The sequence below is a fragment of the Sarcophilus harrisii genome, chromosome 3 (assembly GCF_902635505.1).
Source record: "Sarcophilus harrisii chromosome 3, mSarHar1.11, whole genome shotgun sequence".
NCBI lineage: Eukaryota > Metazoa > Chordata > Mammalia > Dasyuromorphia > Dasyuridae > Sarcophilus > Sarcophilus harrisii.
The window spans coordinates 571,193,728-571,211,069 of NC_045428.1; the positions used below are offsets into that span (position 1 = coordinate 571,193,728).

Here is a 17,342-nt window from a genome sequence, read left to right on the forward strand (position 1 = left end):
AGAAAGAACTCTGGGAGATGACTAAAAACCATTACATTGAATTCCCAGTCCCTATATTTATGCCCACCTGCATTTTTGATTTCCTTCACAAGCTAATTGTACAATATTTCAGAGTCTGATTCTTTTTGTACAGCAAAATAACGTTTTGGTCATGTATACTTATTGTGTATCTAATTTATATTTTAATGTATTTAACATCTACTGGTCATCCTGCCATCTAGGGGAGGGGGTGGGGGGGCAAGAGGTGAAAAATTGGAACAAGAGGTTTGGCAATTGTTAATGCTGTAAAGTTACCCATGCATATAACCTGTAAATAAAAGGCTATTAAATAAAAATAAAAAAAAGAAAAAGAAAAAAAAAAGTTAGAGCTTTTAGCAAAAAAAAAAAAAAAAAAAAAAAAAAAAAAAGACTTGGCACAAAGCCTTGTATATAGTAGGCACTTAATAAATGCTTGTTGAATTAGATTGGGCCAATCACTTTGTTAATAATAATAGCTATTTATTTTTCAAAAATAGTTCTCAACATTCACCCTTGCAAAACCTTGCGTTCCATATTTCCACATTTCAATTTCCAGTTCTTGCCATTACAAAAAGGGCTGCTACAAACGTTTTTGCTCATGTGAGTCCTTTTGCCTTTTTTATGATCTCTTTAAGATACAGATCCAATAGTGACACTGGATATGCAGTTTTATAGCCCTTTGAACAAAGTTCCAAATTGCTCTCCAGAATGAGGGCCAACCATTTTGAAAAAAAAAATTGGAATTCTACAAATGTTGCTAATTTTTGAACACAAATGTATAAGTAATGGATTTATACTTCAAAATGCTACTTTATTGATGGATATATACTTCATATAAGAAAGAAAGGGAGGAGAAAGGAAATCAATATTTATATAGCAGCTACTATGTGCCAGGAATTATGTTCAGCACTTTCTCAGTTACCTCGTTTGATCCTCACAACCCGGTGAGGAGGTGCTATTATCATTTCATTTTACAGTCAAGGAAACTCAGATAAAGACGTTAAATGACTTGCACAAAGTCATGCAGCTAGTAAGTGAATGGGATCAAATTTGAACTCAGTCTATCTGACTCCAGGCCTGAAACTCCATCCACTGTACCATCAGCTATTGGAATTTGCCTGTACCACAATTTGCTTAATTCTGTACAATTGACGGGCATCTACTTGCTTCCAGATTTTTACTAATACAAAAAGAACAACAGCATAAAAACAAAAACTTGGAAAGAAACTGTGCTCAACAATTGTAGAACAAATGACCAAATTATAGTGTACATAATGGAATATCACTGTGCTATAAGAAACAAAAAAGTTGAAGATACATGGAAACAACTACCATTAAATAAAACAAAGTAAAGACAGCTGAATGAAAAGAACAAGATACATGATAGTTTCTTTGTTTTTCATTCAGGTCTCCGATTTCATCAATGCAGGAGATAGAAACTCTCTGCACCAATGAAAATCAGTAATTCATCTCTCACTTAAAATCTTCCACATGAGTCATGCCATCATCTCAAAAGCAAGAAAAGTATGCTTCAGTTCTGTGTTCTTTGTCCATCAGCTTTCTTTCTGAAAGTGGATGGCATGTTTCATCATGAATCTTTTAGACTTGTGCTTGGTCATTGTAGTGTCAGAATTTCTAAGTCTTTAAAAGGTGATTATCTTTAGAGTATTATTGTTACAACATAAATTGTTCTATTTCTGCTCACTTCACTTCCCACCAGTTCATACAATTTCCCAGTTTCATTTCTTTTTAATTTCAATAGGACTTTCAAATTACATATAAAGATAGCTTTCAGCATTAATTTTTATAAGATTTTAAGTTCCAAAGTTTTTTTCCCTCCTTTACTTCTCCTCCCAAGACAGTAAGTAATCTGACATAAGTTATATGTATACAATATTTTATATATTTACATATTAGTCATGTTGTGAAAAAAAATCATGACAAAAGGGAAAAACCACAAGAAAAAAAAAGCAAACAAACAAACAAAAAAAAAAAGAGTATGCTTCAATCTGCATTCAGTCTCTTTCTGGAAGGGGGTGGCATTTTCTATATCAAATCTATTGGAATTGTCTTGGATCACTGTATTGCTGAGAAGAACTACATCCATCACAGTTGATCATCACATAATCTTGTATACAATGTTCTCTTGGTTTTACTCATTTCATTTAACATCAGTTAATGTAAGTCTTTCCAGGCTTTTCTGAAATCAGCCTGCTCATTATTTCCTATAGAACAATAATATTCCATTACATTCATATACTGTATCTTGTTCAAGTATTTCCCAACTGATGAACATCTCCTCAATTTTTAATTTTTTGCTACCATAAAAAGAACTGATGTAAACATTTTTGTATATATGGGCCTTTTTCTTCTTTGCTTAATCTCTTTGAGGGACCACCTAGTACTGGCATCACTGGGTTAAAAGATATGCATAATTTAATAACTTTCAGAGTATAGTTCCAATTGCTGTCTAGAATGGTTTTCTAGAACTTATCCAATAGTTAAGAGTTGTTTTTAATTTGTATTTCTCTAACTATTAAGTGATTTACAAGATTTTTTTCATATAACTACTGATAACTTGGCTCTGAAAATTATTCACATTGTCAATGTGTTACATTACATGGTTACATTTATCAGTTGAGGAATGGCTCCTATTCTTATATGTTTGAATTATTTGCCTATATTATATATCTAAAAATGTAATCTTTAGCAGAAATATGCTGTAAACATTTCTCCCCAATTTACTACATCTCTTAAAATTTCAGCTTCATTGGTTTTATTTATGAAAAAAACATTCTTTACTTTCCATAATCAAAATTGCACATTTTACCTCTCTACTTTTTGATTATAGACAGTTCATCTATCCATAGGCTTAACAGGTAATTATGTCCATGTTCCTCTAATTTGTTTGTTATCCTTTTTGCTAAATAATGAACCTATTTAGACTTTTATCTTAATATACAATGTGAGATACTGGTCTATTTTCCAGTTAGCTCCTGTCATAAGACTAGATTTCTTTGGGTTTATCAAACACTAGGTTATTGTATTCATTTGCTTTTGTATATTGTGTACTTAAAAACTCTTTTTCTGATCAACTTCTCTATTTCTTAATTAACAACAAATCATTTAGGTAATTATGGCTTTGTAGTATGAAATCTGTATTTATTAATTCAATGTATCAACGTATTCAACATTTTAACTTTCAATTTTATTTGTCTCTCCTTGATTTTCAATATATCTATTTTGGAGTTTGGGTTTTTTAATTTGTTGATTTTCTAGCTGTTGTTTTTTAAATTGCATGCACAATTCATTGATCTGTTCTTTCTCTTTTACTAATGAAAGCCTTAAGAAACAGAAATTTTCCTCGTTATACTGCTTTAGCTGCATGCCTCAAAATGCGGTATTTGTTATCACTGTTGTCAATATTTGTAATAAAATTGATTGTTTACATGATTTTTTCTTTAACCCACTCTTTCTTTAGGATTAAGTTATTTAATTTTCAAATAATTTTTGATCTTTATTTCAAAGGTCTTCTATTTAGTGTAATTTTATTGCATTATGACTAGTAAAAGATACATTTAATATTGTTGCTTTTTGTCACTTACTAAAGTTTTTTTATGCCCTGATATATGGCCAGTTTTTGTGAAGGTATTATGCATAGCTGAGAAATAGGTATACTCTTTTCTGTTGACATTGAATAATTTCAAGTGATATAATTTCGTATCTAACTCTCCTATTTTCATTCATGTCCTTAACTTCTTTCTTGTTTATTTTTTAGTTAGTGGAACAAGATAAATTTCCCCTCTATTATTGTTTTAATGTCTACTTTTTCCTGTAAATCACTCAACTTTTCTTCGTAAGAATTTAGATGCTATACTATTTGGAAAATATCTGTTCAGTTTTGAACCGACTTTGGTACTTTTTTTGTAAAATGTAGTTTCCCTGTTTAACACTTTTAATTAGGTCTATCTTTGTCAGTGCTTTGTCTGAGATGATTGCTACTCCTGTCTTTATTTCAGCTGAAGTATAATAGATTCTGCTCTTCCTCTTATTTTAACTGTGTATTTTTTGTTTCAAGTATGTTTCTTATAAATGACATGCTGCCAGATTCTAATTTCTAATCCTTTCTGCTATATTCTTCTGTTTCATAAGTTGATTCATCCCATTCACATTCACAGTTATGTCTGCTGTGTATTCCTTTCCAACTTATTCACTTAACTTTTCCTTTCCCCCATTCCCTACTTCCCTTTAGGGGTTTATTTTGCTTCTGCCTAATGCCTCTCTTAATCTATTCTCTCTTGTTTCTCCCATTTCTGTTAATCTCTTTCCCTCCTGTTTCCTTGCTGGCTAAGATGTATTTCTGCACCCAATTATGTATATATGCATTTTCTTCTCCATTGATCAGTTCAGATGAGAATGAGATTCAAGTGTCTGGCACTTGCTTCTTCCTCTCCAACCCACACTGATCCCCAGGAATAAACTACTCTTCACACATTACATTTATGTGAGATAATTTCCCCTTTTCTCCCTCCTTTCACAGTGTGCTTTTCTTCCCTATCCTTTCTATTCTTCTTCTGAAATGAATCAAAATATAACAGAATGAATCTTGGGACCTCTGATGGTAAAAGAAGCCTGAAAGGCTATATACATACACTTATATGCATGCATGCACATATATATGTGAACACACCACACACACACACACACACATACACATACACACACACACACACACACACACACACACACCCCTTATTGTCCACTCATATTTATTTTTTATTATGTTTTCCTGACTCCTGTGTTTGTATGTCTAATTTTCTATTCAGCTCTAATCATTTCATCAGGAATGCCTGGAAGTCTTCTTCTATTCTATTAAAAGTATATCTTTCTCCCATAGAATTACACTGTTTTGTTGCATAGGTTATTATTGGTTGTAATCTGGATTCTTTGCCTTCTAGAAGATCATGTTGAAGCTCTTTGCTCATTTTTAATGCTGGCCGCTAACTCTTGTATGCTCCTTCCTCTTTGTGTTTGAATTCTTTCTTTCTGGCTGCTTGCAGTACTTTTTCCTTGACTGAGGAGCACAAAGGTTTGGGATTGTGGCATAGGAAAGTGACTTCAGGTTTGGGATATAACATTCTTAAGAGTTTTCATTTGGATGTTTATTTTAGCAAATAACTAGTGGATTTTCCCATTTTTCTATTGCCTTCTGGTTCTAAGAGATCTGGACATTTCAAGGTTCTGCTTAGAGATATTTTTGAGTCATTTTTTTGGTTTTAAGGAGTTGAGCTTCCCTGTTACATAACTCTTTATGATGGGATTCTTTTTTAGTTTGCTCATTCTTCCAGCTTACTTGACTTTAGACTTTATATTAATATTGGGCTCTGGACACTTCAGGGATGAGAAGGGTAGAAGGGAAAAGGAGGAATGGTCTGAACTTCTATGCTACTAAATCCTTTCACTGCTTTCACAGCTCAGGCTTGAGACTTGAAAGTAGATTGATTCAGGGTGAGCTCTGTTCATTGTCTTCTTGAGCTCTCCAAGATTTCACTTTTAGACTTAGCTACTATTAGCCTACTGGGAGGCTTTGGGGGTTCAAAGTCCCTGAACTGCTGCCTCTCACTTGGTCTAAGACTGCTGCCCTGGTTATTCCACTGCAAGCTTTCACACTGGGCTAGAGGGCTAGAAATAGATCCTTGCATTATTGCTGGGATCAGAGCCATACAGCTTTATTTACTTCCAAAAATATTCCTTGATCAACATTAGGGTACATGATTGTCAAGGACCACTTCTCTCTACCTGGGATCTTTGGCCTGGAACTAGCTAGTGAATAAAAAAAATTGCTAAACAGTACCTATCTCTGCACCTAATGCTAATTCAGAGATCTTAAGGGACCTCTTTCTACTCTGCTTCTTCCTGCCCTGATGCCATCTTGGTCCCCTTTTAGCCCTTCAGCAATGGTTAGTACCACATGCACTCTTAGCCCAACCCTATCCAGCAGTAGCCTCAGACCTCTCTTTTTCTCCCTATGTCCTACTGGGATAGAAAAATGATTCACTGAGACTTTTCTTGATCAGAATTCTGTCTGGTGCGTTTCCCAGATTTGTGTGGAGGAATTTTAGTGGTGAGTTGGGCTACTTCCTCTCACTGAACCATTTTGACTATGTCTCCTATAACTTTTACTCCCAAAGAGTTTTCTGGAATACCAAGAAGTTAGGTAATTTGCATCTAGGTCTTGCTATCACCTATGCCACAGTGCTTTATTTCACACTTTCATCTACATAAAGGAAGATACCTTTAAATGGCAACAACACTAGATTAAATATAACAGATACAACTGTAGTAACTTGTGAAAACTTATTAAAGCTAAAGCACATATCCTTCTTGTCTCTAATAGCCAACTAGTGAAGTATATGAGTTTTGATTACTAACAACAAATACTAAATTATAATAGCATAAGGTTGCAAATACTATTAATCATAGTTGTTCTTTTTTTAGGGACAGTGTTGGGGAGTGTTGCATAATTTTAAATTGTTAAGGTGTATATAATGAAGAAAAACATGATATGTCAATAATAAAAAGTCACACATTGGCAAAAATGCTCATTTTATCTTCTGAAGAACTATATAAGAAAGATTTTAACATCACCAATAACCATGATAATATGGTTATTGATCCAGAGTCATATGTAGAGTTAGCAGAAGTGCTGCTAATAATAAGGCAAGTGGGGTAACAGAATTCCAGCTGAGCTATTTAAAATCCTAAAAGATAATGCTAATAAAGTGCTACACTCAATATGCCAGCAATTTTGAAAAACTCAACAGTTGCAATGAAATTGAAAAAGATTAGTTTTCTTCTTTTTAATCCTAAAGAAGGGCAATACCAAGGAATGTTCAAATTATCAAACAATTTCATTCATTTCATATGCCAGTAAGTTTATGCTTAAGATTCTGCAAGCTAGGCTTCAGAAATATGCGACCTGGGAATTATCAGAAGAGAACACTAGTTTGTGAAAAATTAAAGGAACCAGAAAACAAACTGCCAACATTTGAGTTATTATGGCGACAGTAAGGGAGGTTCCAGAAAAACATCTACTTCTGCTTCAATGACAACACTAATTAATACCTCTAACTATGTGAATGACAACAAAATGTGGCAAGTTCTCAAAGAGATGGGAAAATCAGAACCATCTTACTTGTCTCCTGAAGAACTTTTATACAGACCAAGAAACAATAGTCAGAACTGAACACAGAACAATTGACTGGTTTAACATTGGAAAAGGAGTACAACAAAATTGTATATGGTCTCCTAATTTTTTAAAATGTATACGCAGAGTACAACATGCTATATGCCAAACAAGATGAATCTAAAGCCAGAATTAAGTTTGTCAAGAAGAATATCAACAATCTCAGATATACAGATACAGTGTGATGGCAAAAAGTAAAAAATTAAGCTTCTTGATAAGGATAAACAAGGAGAGTGTAAAAGCTGGTTTGAGGCTTAACATCAAATAAAACAAGATTATGGCAACTGGTTCCAAAACTTCCTGGCAAATATAGGGAAAGTAAATGGAAGCAATGTCAAATTTTCTATTCCTGAACTATAGCCATAATATATAACTTCTTGAAAGGAAAAGTATGGCAAATCTGGGTAGCCTACTAAAAAGTAGAACCATTATTTTGCACATGGTCAAAGAATAAAGTCAGAGTTGTAATGTATAGCTGTAAGAGCTGTACCATAAGGAAAACTGAGAACTGATGCTTTCAAACTGTGGTGCTGGAAAAGATTTTTGCAAGTTCCTTGCACAGCAAGGATATCTAAAGAAATTCATTCAAACTCTTCATTGGAAAGACAAATAAGGATAATAAATACACTGGCCATATAATGAGAAGATTGAACTCATTGGAAACTGATATTGGGAAAGACTGAAGGCAAAAGGAAAAGGGGATGAGAAAAGAGAAGATGGATAGTGAAATGGAAGCAGTAGACATGAACTTGAGAGATAGTATAGGACAGAAGGGCATAATATGCTATGGTCCAAGAAGTCACAAAGAATCAGATATGACTAAACAACTGAACAAGTGAATAACAACAATTCTTTCAAGAGAAATAGTTTCTTTAACTAGTATTCTTAAAATGTGTCCAGAACACACTGACAATGCTCTTTCATTAAAGGAACAATGACATTATATTGGGACAGATATTGGTTTTGGGACAGATAACTTCTTTACTAAAATAAACAATATCTGAATCAACCTAATATAACAATGAAATGAAGACCGGTATACTTAATGGATTTTGGGGGAGGAAAGGAGGGTTGAAATGCCAGTCATGCTTTCAGTAACTACTAAGACAAAGGGTAGCATACCTTTGGAGGGTTTGCACAGAGCCAAGATTTCTAGTCATTAGAAATTAGAAATCTAGTCATTAATCTGGTAGTCATTAAGACCACTAGAACTAAAGCATCCACTGATTCAATGCCTAAGAGCAGTCAATTAAAATCTGACTTTGTCTTCATGTCCACAAGCCCCAGATTTTGGTTCATATTTCAAAACCTAACATCTTCAAGGACAGAATTTTAAGCAGAAATCTGAAAGCTGACCTATGATGATCCTTCAAAAAGCCAGTTAGAAAAAAGATTTCAATTTTTGTAATCAATTTTACTCATTCTTGTGAAAGACATAAGCTATGGAATGCATATTGCTATCTGTCACTCTTCTCTGTATCTTAATTCTGGAAGAGAAGACCTTAAAATCACCCCATATTCAGGCTATTTTGTCCTACTCAGTCTCAGACATAGTATCAGTGAAAGATTATTTTAGTGAGGTTTCACAGAAAGAATATGCTTTATAAACGTAATGTATCATCATTAAGAGAAAAGAGTGAAATGCAATTCCACTTGCAAGAATCTGCATGTTCTAGTGATCACATTCATCACAACATGTGTTCTAGGAACACATTCATCAGTTAATGGCTTGGTCCTATTCTCAGGGCATAAGTAATAAATATGAAATACTATTTCATAATATAATATGTATGTAATAAAAATGAAATAAAAACTATACTTACATAGACTTGAGGATGTATTATATTTGTTCTGCTGCTAGGACTGCCAATCTAAAAAAAATCCAGAAGTTAAACAATCAGCACAAAACACATATGATGCAAAGACATCAAATTCTAATACCATATTTTGTGAAAATGCATTAAAGAAACATCTGAATTAACAGACTATCTAAACTAGGGGAACAGTTATCTTTAAGTTAAAGCTCACTTATCCATTCAACCATCATTTACTAAATATCTATCATTTGCCAGACACTTTAGGAGCTACATAGATGAATGATATAATTCTTGCCCTCAGGATTCACTACTATATCTCATTAAATGGAAGATCCTTTCATGCATTTTAATAAAGTGCTCCTATTTTTATAACATATCTACTATCTAAAAGAAAGTGTCAAAGAAGGAGTGGAAAAAGGGAGAAGAAAAAAAATATTACAAATTAGGCTATCTGCTGATATTATTAATTAAATCTAATAAAAAATTAAGACAGTCCACTTAAAAATATTGAATATTGTCTACCTCTTGATTTCCAATTTATACTAATGCAAAAAGCAAGCTATTTTTTATACAAGGTATGTTGGGAATAGAATAACAAAGCTCAATTTAAATATTTCTTTCATTGCCAAAGATAAATTGAAGGCATTCAATTTCAAGGAATTTTTAAGGTTCTGGGGAAAGAATTATGGAAATTTACATCATATAACATGAGGAACACAAACTTGAGCAAAGTAGCCTCAACTACAGCTGGTTAACACTTACATAGTGTTAAGCTGGTGAAAAATTAGTCTAAAGTAATTAAGAACTAGCTGATAGACAAGTGAACTGGTAATAGTCATAACTGCTAAATCTCTTAAGATTGCTGCACATGTTTATTATTGATGCTACTAATTGATTCTCTTATAACTTTCAATACTATAAATAATCTTATAAAGCACAGATCAGCACAAGAAAGAGGATGAAGATTAGAATGAAGATGACTGATGAGAATCTAAATGGCTGAAGAAGAAGGTGACAGAAAGAAGGCAGGGAAATGCCTACATCTATCTCTAATCAGAATTAAGAGATAATGGATAACTAGATTTGTAGGCAATCACACTATTAAAAGTAATATAGGGAAGGGAGACCTAGAAGTAATAGAGAGAAGAAAGAGTAGAATAGAAAATATGACAGAAACAAGTAAGGCAAATAAAATGTATGGCAAATCAGGAAATGTCTGGCCAGCCAGTAGAATCTAAAAACTCTCACCAAGGAGAGAGATCATCTACTAGATATTAGATTCTTAAATTGTGATTTGTGACCATAATATAAATATCTCTCTACTAAATGTGGGGGTCAAAATTATGATTTATTATCAGTAAATGTTTGATTTTTATACTTGTTTTATATATTTATATACCTTTGATCATGTAAAAATTCCTCAGGCAAAAAGGGGTTGCAGATGGAAAAAGTTTTAAGAAGCCCTATACTAGATGACAATCTTCAATCTCAATTTTCCAATTGGCATAACTATGATCCTACAACTTCTCAATATTAAATAAAAGATTTCTTCTGGTGGAACTTAAAAGGTCTTTACTGGCAAAAAAAAAAAAAAAAAAGGCTACCACAACTGAACTTTATTTCCCCCAATGGTACCTAAGTGCTTCTGGAATTGATAGGCACTAGAATATTTCTATACAAATGAAAACATATTTGTAAAGTGTCTGTTATATTAGTAGGTGTTTAACAAAATGTTTATTTCCTTATATAACTGAAGTTTTACAAAGTGAATCACTCCTGGTAACTGACCTTATGCTATACTTTCCTCTTATAATTGACAGAATATATAATGATCTAATCTTAACAGAAGACAGTCTAACATTGCATTTTTGCTATCTGGACTTTTGTAGCTGCATGGAAGAAATGTCACCCAAGCCAGAACCATTTTATCACCAATTCCCAATAAACACACCGTGGAAGATGATGAATTTTTGTCAGGGGCAGCATATCGGAAAAAGGTTCCCACTTTGTCCACAGACACAGGGCTCACTTGTTCCCAGCCATTCACTCTCACTTGCAACTGGTGGATTCGGAGGTCATGGGTATGCCTGTCAGTTGGGATGCAAGAAAAGGGAGGGAACATTAAATCCTATCTTGAAAAGAAATAGGAAAAAAAGATATTTCCATTTTAGTTTAGCCATTTCACAAAGACCTATGGGAGAAACTGCTCTAGGAATAGATTCTAAGAATAAAGAATTTAACCCTATAATGGCCAATGAAAAGAATACTAGGTTACTAACTCAGAGAGCTAGTCCTATCCCCACAAATTACACATGAGGAAACCAAGGCCTGCGGAGGTCAATGGACTTGCCCAAAGGTAAAAGAGATGATCTGTCTGAATATCCATAAAACAGCCTCTAAACTCTGCTAATTTTGACCATCTGCCCTCTCTTAATCACACCAGATCTCCTAAGACAGCCTTTAAAATGAATTAAATAAATTTCAAAAGAAAAGTAAAAGTGCTAAATTAGAACTTCAATAAAAGAACCACACCCTTAAAACTAAATGAAAACAACTTTTTTTTTTTTTTTTTTTTTTTTTTGCCCTTTGTTCTTTTGTCAAGCATTCTGGCTTCATGTCTCATGTGACTAAAGAGTTACATGAGAGAGATCTTCCAAGTCTAAGCACTGACGTGCTTGGTGGAAATCAGAGCAGAAGGCAACAGGAAGCACAGGAGGAATGAGAGGAAATTACACATTTAATTCTATTTTAGACTTTGTCTAATTCAAGCCAGAAGTTCCAAATAAGGAATTGGATTTGAGGCCAGAGAGGTAGGGTGTGGAAGGGAGAAAGTAAGAGAGTACAATTACATTGATGAATTCAAGAAGAAATGCAGAAGTAGAAATAGTTACAAAGCATAGAAATTGAAGATGGAGTTTTAAAAAGAGAGAGAGATAATACCCTCTTTAATATAACAAAAACAGTTTTGTAGTTGGGATGCATCGACAATTTTCTGGGAAAACTTTGAAGATGTCTTTTTGAAGTTAAAATTTAAGTGGCTTTCAGGCATATATTAATACACTGCCCATTTTCACATTCTTTTTTAAAAAGAGTCCTAAATATCTGGAATCCATGTCAATGGGTAGAAACGCACACTAAAATATGGGAAATAATGGAAAACACAATATTCATCAGGGGAACAAGGTTTTTGCATGTGCAGACTAAAAATACTCAGCAGTCCATTGACCTGGAAGGCTGGGAAGTTAGGTACTAACTTCAGTTCCATATGAAAATAACAGTTTCAAAAACCAAATTCCATTTTAACACAATTCATATACCCTGGGGATTTATTTTATATGTCACCTAATGACACAAAACTTTCTTCTCACTAGATCTAGCATGCCCGAATATGAAGACATTTGTATTCAGGTCCCTCTGCTGGTTCTCTCACTATCATTGCTTAGATTACTGTTCCCTGATATTTTTTGGAGTTGGCTATTGGTTCTATTTCCTAACATTTTTTACTTTGTAAATCCAACAATTCATTCAACTGAAATATTTCCTAAGCCATTGTAGGGCAAGCCACCATATTCACTGATGACTAAAGTCTAGGTTAAACTTGTCCTCTTACATTCTATATGGGGAAGGGGGATACAGAGTAGAGATATCTTCTTTATTTGGGTTTTTGTTTTGCCTTTTTGAAGAAGGAAAAGGATAAGCTGTGAGGCTCCTATTAATAACAGAACTGTGATGAGAAACATAATTATAACTACTCTATTTTGTGAATCAAATTGAAAATTCAAATTCTATAATTCAATACAAAGAAACTTTTCAGAAGTTAATACATGAATATGAAAATTCAAGTCGTGACATATAAAAATAATCAGAGGAAGAATTTCTTTCTTCAGAGGTTAATGTGCTACAGATCTACTACTAAAGAACTGGGCTAAAAAATTCCTAGAAGTGGTTATCAGTATGATCATGTGGTCAGAAATTCCAAATGTCAGAAATATCTGAAAAACATAACCCTTTAGAGCCCCATTTCTTAAACTGTGCTTTTTGACCCTACGTGGGTTTATAACAATGTGGGGGGGTTGAAATTATGTTTTTTTTTTTAATCAGTAAATGTTTGATTTGTATACCTGTTTTCTATTCCTATAGGTCTGATGTCACATAAAAGTTTCTCGGTCACAAAGGGATCATGAGTAGAAAAAGTTGAAGAAATCCATCTACTCCCAAAGCAGTCCATGTCACTGGGGGAGAGAAGCTTCCCAGGCAGATTATAGCCTGTCTCTACCTTTCCACCCACCACAACAGCCCCTTACAGTTTACAAAGTACTTTCCTGCTCACAGCCCTATGAGGTACAAGTATTAAAACTGAAAGCTCAAAACTCAAGGACACTTGTCCAAAGTCACCCATCTAGGGTGTGAGGTGGGGATTCAAGCACAGGCCACTTGACTTCAAGATCAGACTTCGCCATTATGCCCTTGCTCTGGTCTACAGGCTCACTGTTTTGCCATCTGTCTATACTCTTTTCTATGTGGTAGCTCTTTAAATAGTTGAAAACAGCTACTATATGATGAATGTTGGAGGGGATGTGGGAAAACTGGGACACTGATGCAATTTTAGTGGAATTGTAAATACATCCAATCATTCTCGAGAGCAATTTGGAACTATGCTCAAAAAATTATCAAATTGTGCATACCCTTTGATCCAGCAGTGTTATTACTGGGTTTATATCCCAAAGAGATCTTAAAGCAGAGAAAGGGACCCACATGTGCAAAATGGTTTGTGGCAGCCCTTTATGTAGTGGCAAGAAACTGGAAACTGAGTGGATGCCCATCAATTGGAGAATGACTAAATAAGATATGGTATGTGAATGTTATGGAATATGATTATTCTGTAAAAAATGACCAGCAGGATTATTTCAGAAAGGCTTGGAGAGACTTACATGAACTTATGCTGAGTGAAATGAACAGGACCAGGAAATCATTATACAGTTGAACAACAATACTATATAATGATCAATTCTGATGGACGTGGTTCTCTTCAACAATGAGATGAACCAAATCAATTCCAATTGTTCAGTACTGAAAAGAACCAGCTACACCCAGAGAAAGAACTATGGGAAATGAGTGTGGACCACAACATAGCATTTCTAATCCCTCTGGTTTTGTCCACTTGCATTTTTGTTTTCCTTCTCAGATTATTTTTACCTTATTTCTAAATCTGATTTTTTCTTGTGCAGCAAGGTAACTATATAAATATGTATACATATATTGTATTTTACATATACTTTAACATATTTAATATGTATTGTTCTACCTGCCATCTAGGGGAGAGAGTAGGGGGAAGGAGGGGAAAAGTTGGAAGAGAAGATTTTGTAAGGGTCAGTGCTGAAAAATTACTCATGCATATGTCTTATAAATAAAAAACTATTAAAAAATAAAACAGCTATTATATCAATTTAATTCAACTACTAGTAATGAAGGGCAAAGCACTATGTAAAGTACCAAAAAAAAAAAAAAAAAAGAGTAGCTCTCTAGGAGTTTTCTGAGGGAGTATGTGGCCTGTATAAAAGACAAAACATTCACAAAGTGATAGGAAGTCATTTTAAAAGGATGTGAGTACTAATCCCTAGAGAAAGCATCAGGGAAGTGTCAGAAGTGGATCCTGAGTTGTGCTTTGAAGAAAGCTAGAAATTCCAAGAGGACAAGAAGAAGCTTGTACTCTAGACATGAGCGACCCTCAGCTGAGGCCCAGAAGAAGGCAAGTGAAACAGGAATAGAATTCAGCAAGAGCAGCAATAGTAAAGACACTTAGAGAGTGAGAGGGGAAACAGGTGGGAAAGAATTCTAAATACCAAGTGCTATCTAAATGATTGTCGTCATCTAGCAGCAACAGGGAGCCTCTGGGACAAGTCTTCATTAAGTTCTTGTTTTAATTGAGCTAAACACCAAAATCCTTATGCCATCTACAACTCCTTCCTCACTCACTGCACATGGCCAAACCTTGACATTTAAACTTTCATAGCATTTCTCACATCAACCACTTCTCTCTATTCACCCAGATACCACACTAAATCAGCAACCTCTAACCTAAACTACTCTTAATCAGTCTCCTCTGTCTCAAGTCTCTTACTCACTCCAATTTATCCTCCACAAAGTTGCCAGAGTGATTTTCCAAACATGTAGCACAGACCATCACCCCATTTCTACAAATTTCAGTGGTTCCATATTATGTCTAATTTAAAAAAAAAAAAAAAAAAAAAAACTCTTCCATTTATTGTTTTAAAGGTGCTAATCCTTCTTTACCACCCTATAAATCCCTCTTGGAGCTAAAGGTGAGAATTGGATGACAAGTGGATGCCCAAGGTGACAGGGCTGCTCATCCACCTTTGATGTCCACCTGTCACCCAATTGTCACCTGTAGTTTCAAAAAGTTGTAGCATGTGCAATGGCTCCAACTTTAGAAAAACCATCTTGGCAAGGTGAGGTAAGCCACAGGCCTAAAACACATGAGGGAGTTGGGGACTAGCTATCCCAAATACATGAATACTTAACTCAGAGGAAAAGGGGGGAGCTTGAAAAGTTAAAGGTAAATAGATAGGCAAAGATAAAACTATGCCTGGTTGCTGATAACATGATGATTTATTTAAAAACAATTAATAGCTCCAACAGTCACAGACCACAAAATAATTCCTTAAAAACAGCCATTTATATGTGTGTATATCTATCAAACTATATATGTGTGTATGTCTGTCTGCCTATATGTCTATATAGACATAAATTATATGCACATACATAGCATAATAACAAAATCCAAGATGCAAAAACACAAAGGTAAATACCATTTTAACTAATCACAAAATATATTATTTAAAGATCATTCTACCTAAGTACATAAAATAATTGCATAGATTCAATTAAAAGGTGCTCCTTCAACAAACAAGCAATTTAAAATTATGTGATAATCTTATATTACAAATAATTAATGAGAAAATATATGTTTTCATATGCTAAAAGAAAATTGATGGAATAAACGTGTCTCTATAGGAGTTTTCATATAAACAAAAAAAGCTCTACAAAAATCATAACATGAAAAAAGCAGGCAAAGCACAGAAATTCACTTTCCCTTACTTCCCTCCCTTCTTTAAACACTGAAGAAATTACAATATTCTTTACCTGTGCCTTAGTTTTCCTCTTGCTTCAAATTCAAAAGGAATTTCTTCCCCCGTGAGGACTTCCCGCCACTCACTGACCTTGTGGGCATCATCAAGGAAAGTTCTGTTTCCCTCTGGAACCAGTCCTGGGCTTCCACTGTGAGACAAGGCTGCCCTGGAACCAAATCACATATAATTAGATCTCTCTCACGCACACGAACATCCACCACAGAAAATGCCAACCACACCAAGACACGTAGAATATTTTTGATCTTTGCCCTATGATAGCCAGCCTAGAAAGAATTTAAAAGCAATCATAAGAATCAATAACATTCAACTTAAATTTTGTAGATATTTCCTACTCCTGTCAACTTAAAAGGAGAATTTCACTAAAAAGGTAATTACTGTCATCTAGAGAATGAAGTCTAGAAAAGAGAGCTATGTAAATCTTAAGTATAATTAGCATAAATTAACATTTTATTAAGTACACAGAACATGCCCAATAAATGTTACACCAGGTACAATCACCAAGGGAAAAATTGAGGGTAATATGTTACAGTGGAAAGGTCTTGGACTTGGGAAATATTTAGGCTTGCATTGTGCTTCTGACACTTCATGGTCATATGATGTGGGGGAGAGATCAAATCCTCATCTATAAAACTGGGATAGTAATACGCATACAATCCCTTCTTTATAGAGTTTCCTGTGAGATTTAAATAAGGAAATACATGTAAAGAGCTCTATAAACCCTAAGGCACTATGTAAACTATAATAATTATCCATGATGATAATAATAATTATTATTATTAAGGAAATTGAGCATTTGGTTAACTAAACTCTTCAACTAAGAAAAACAAAAAGAAAATTCATTTCCAAAATAGCTAACTGCAAAGATTTATCTATTTCGATTCCTTTACTGAAAAGATCAGCATTTCCATGCTCCAAGGAGCCAAGTTTTCAATGACAAAAAACTATTACAGAAGGTTTCTTGCTTGGCTTAGGTGAAATCTCATTAGTTTTCCCAACCCCACCCAATCCCATCTGGGCTAGGGAGTGCATTCTAAGTTCAGAGATCAATTTTATTTTTCTTTGTCAGTAAAGTTTTCAGAAGAGTCTTGG

At 34.1% G+C, this 17,342-nt stretch overlaps 1 protein-coding gene across 5 annotated transcripts in view; it reads right to left on the bottom strand.

The window, feature by feature from the left end:
• The window catches only part of VPS13D (vacuolar protein sorting 13 homolog D), a 326,196-nt gene that overhangs the window by 187,401 nt on the left and 121,453 nt on the right, over positions 1-17,342 (bottom strand). For all 5 annotated transcript variants that reach the window (XM_031962837.1, XM_031962838.1, XM_031962835.1 and 2 more), the window contains 3 exons: positions 16,246-16,398; positions 11,033-11,168; positions 9,088-9,135 (listed from right to left, as the gene is read on the bottom strand). In XM_031962837.1, the coding sequence (XP_031818697.1) occupies positions 9,088-9,135; positions 11,033-11,168; positions 16,246-16,398 (337 nt within the window). The remainder of the gene's footprint in view (positions 1-9,087; positions 9,136-11,032; positions 11,169-16,245; positions 16,399-17,342) is intronic.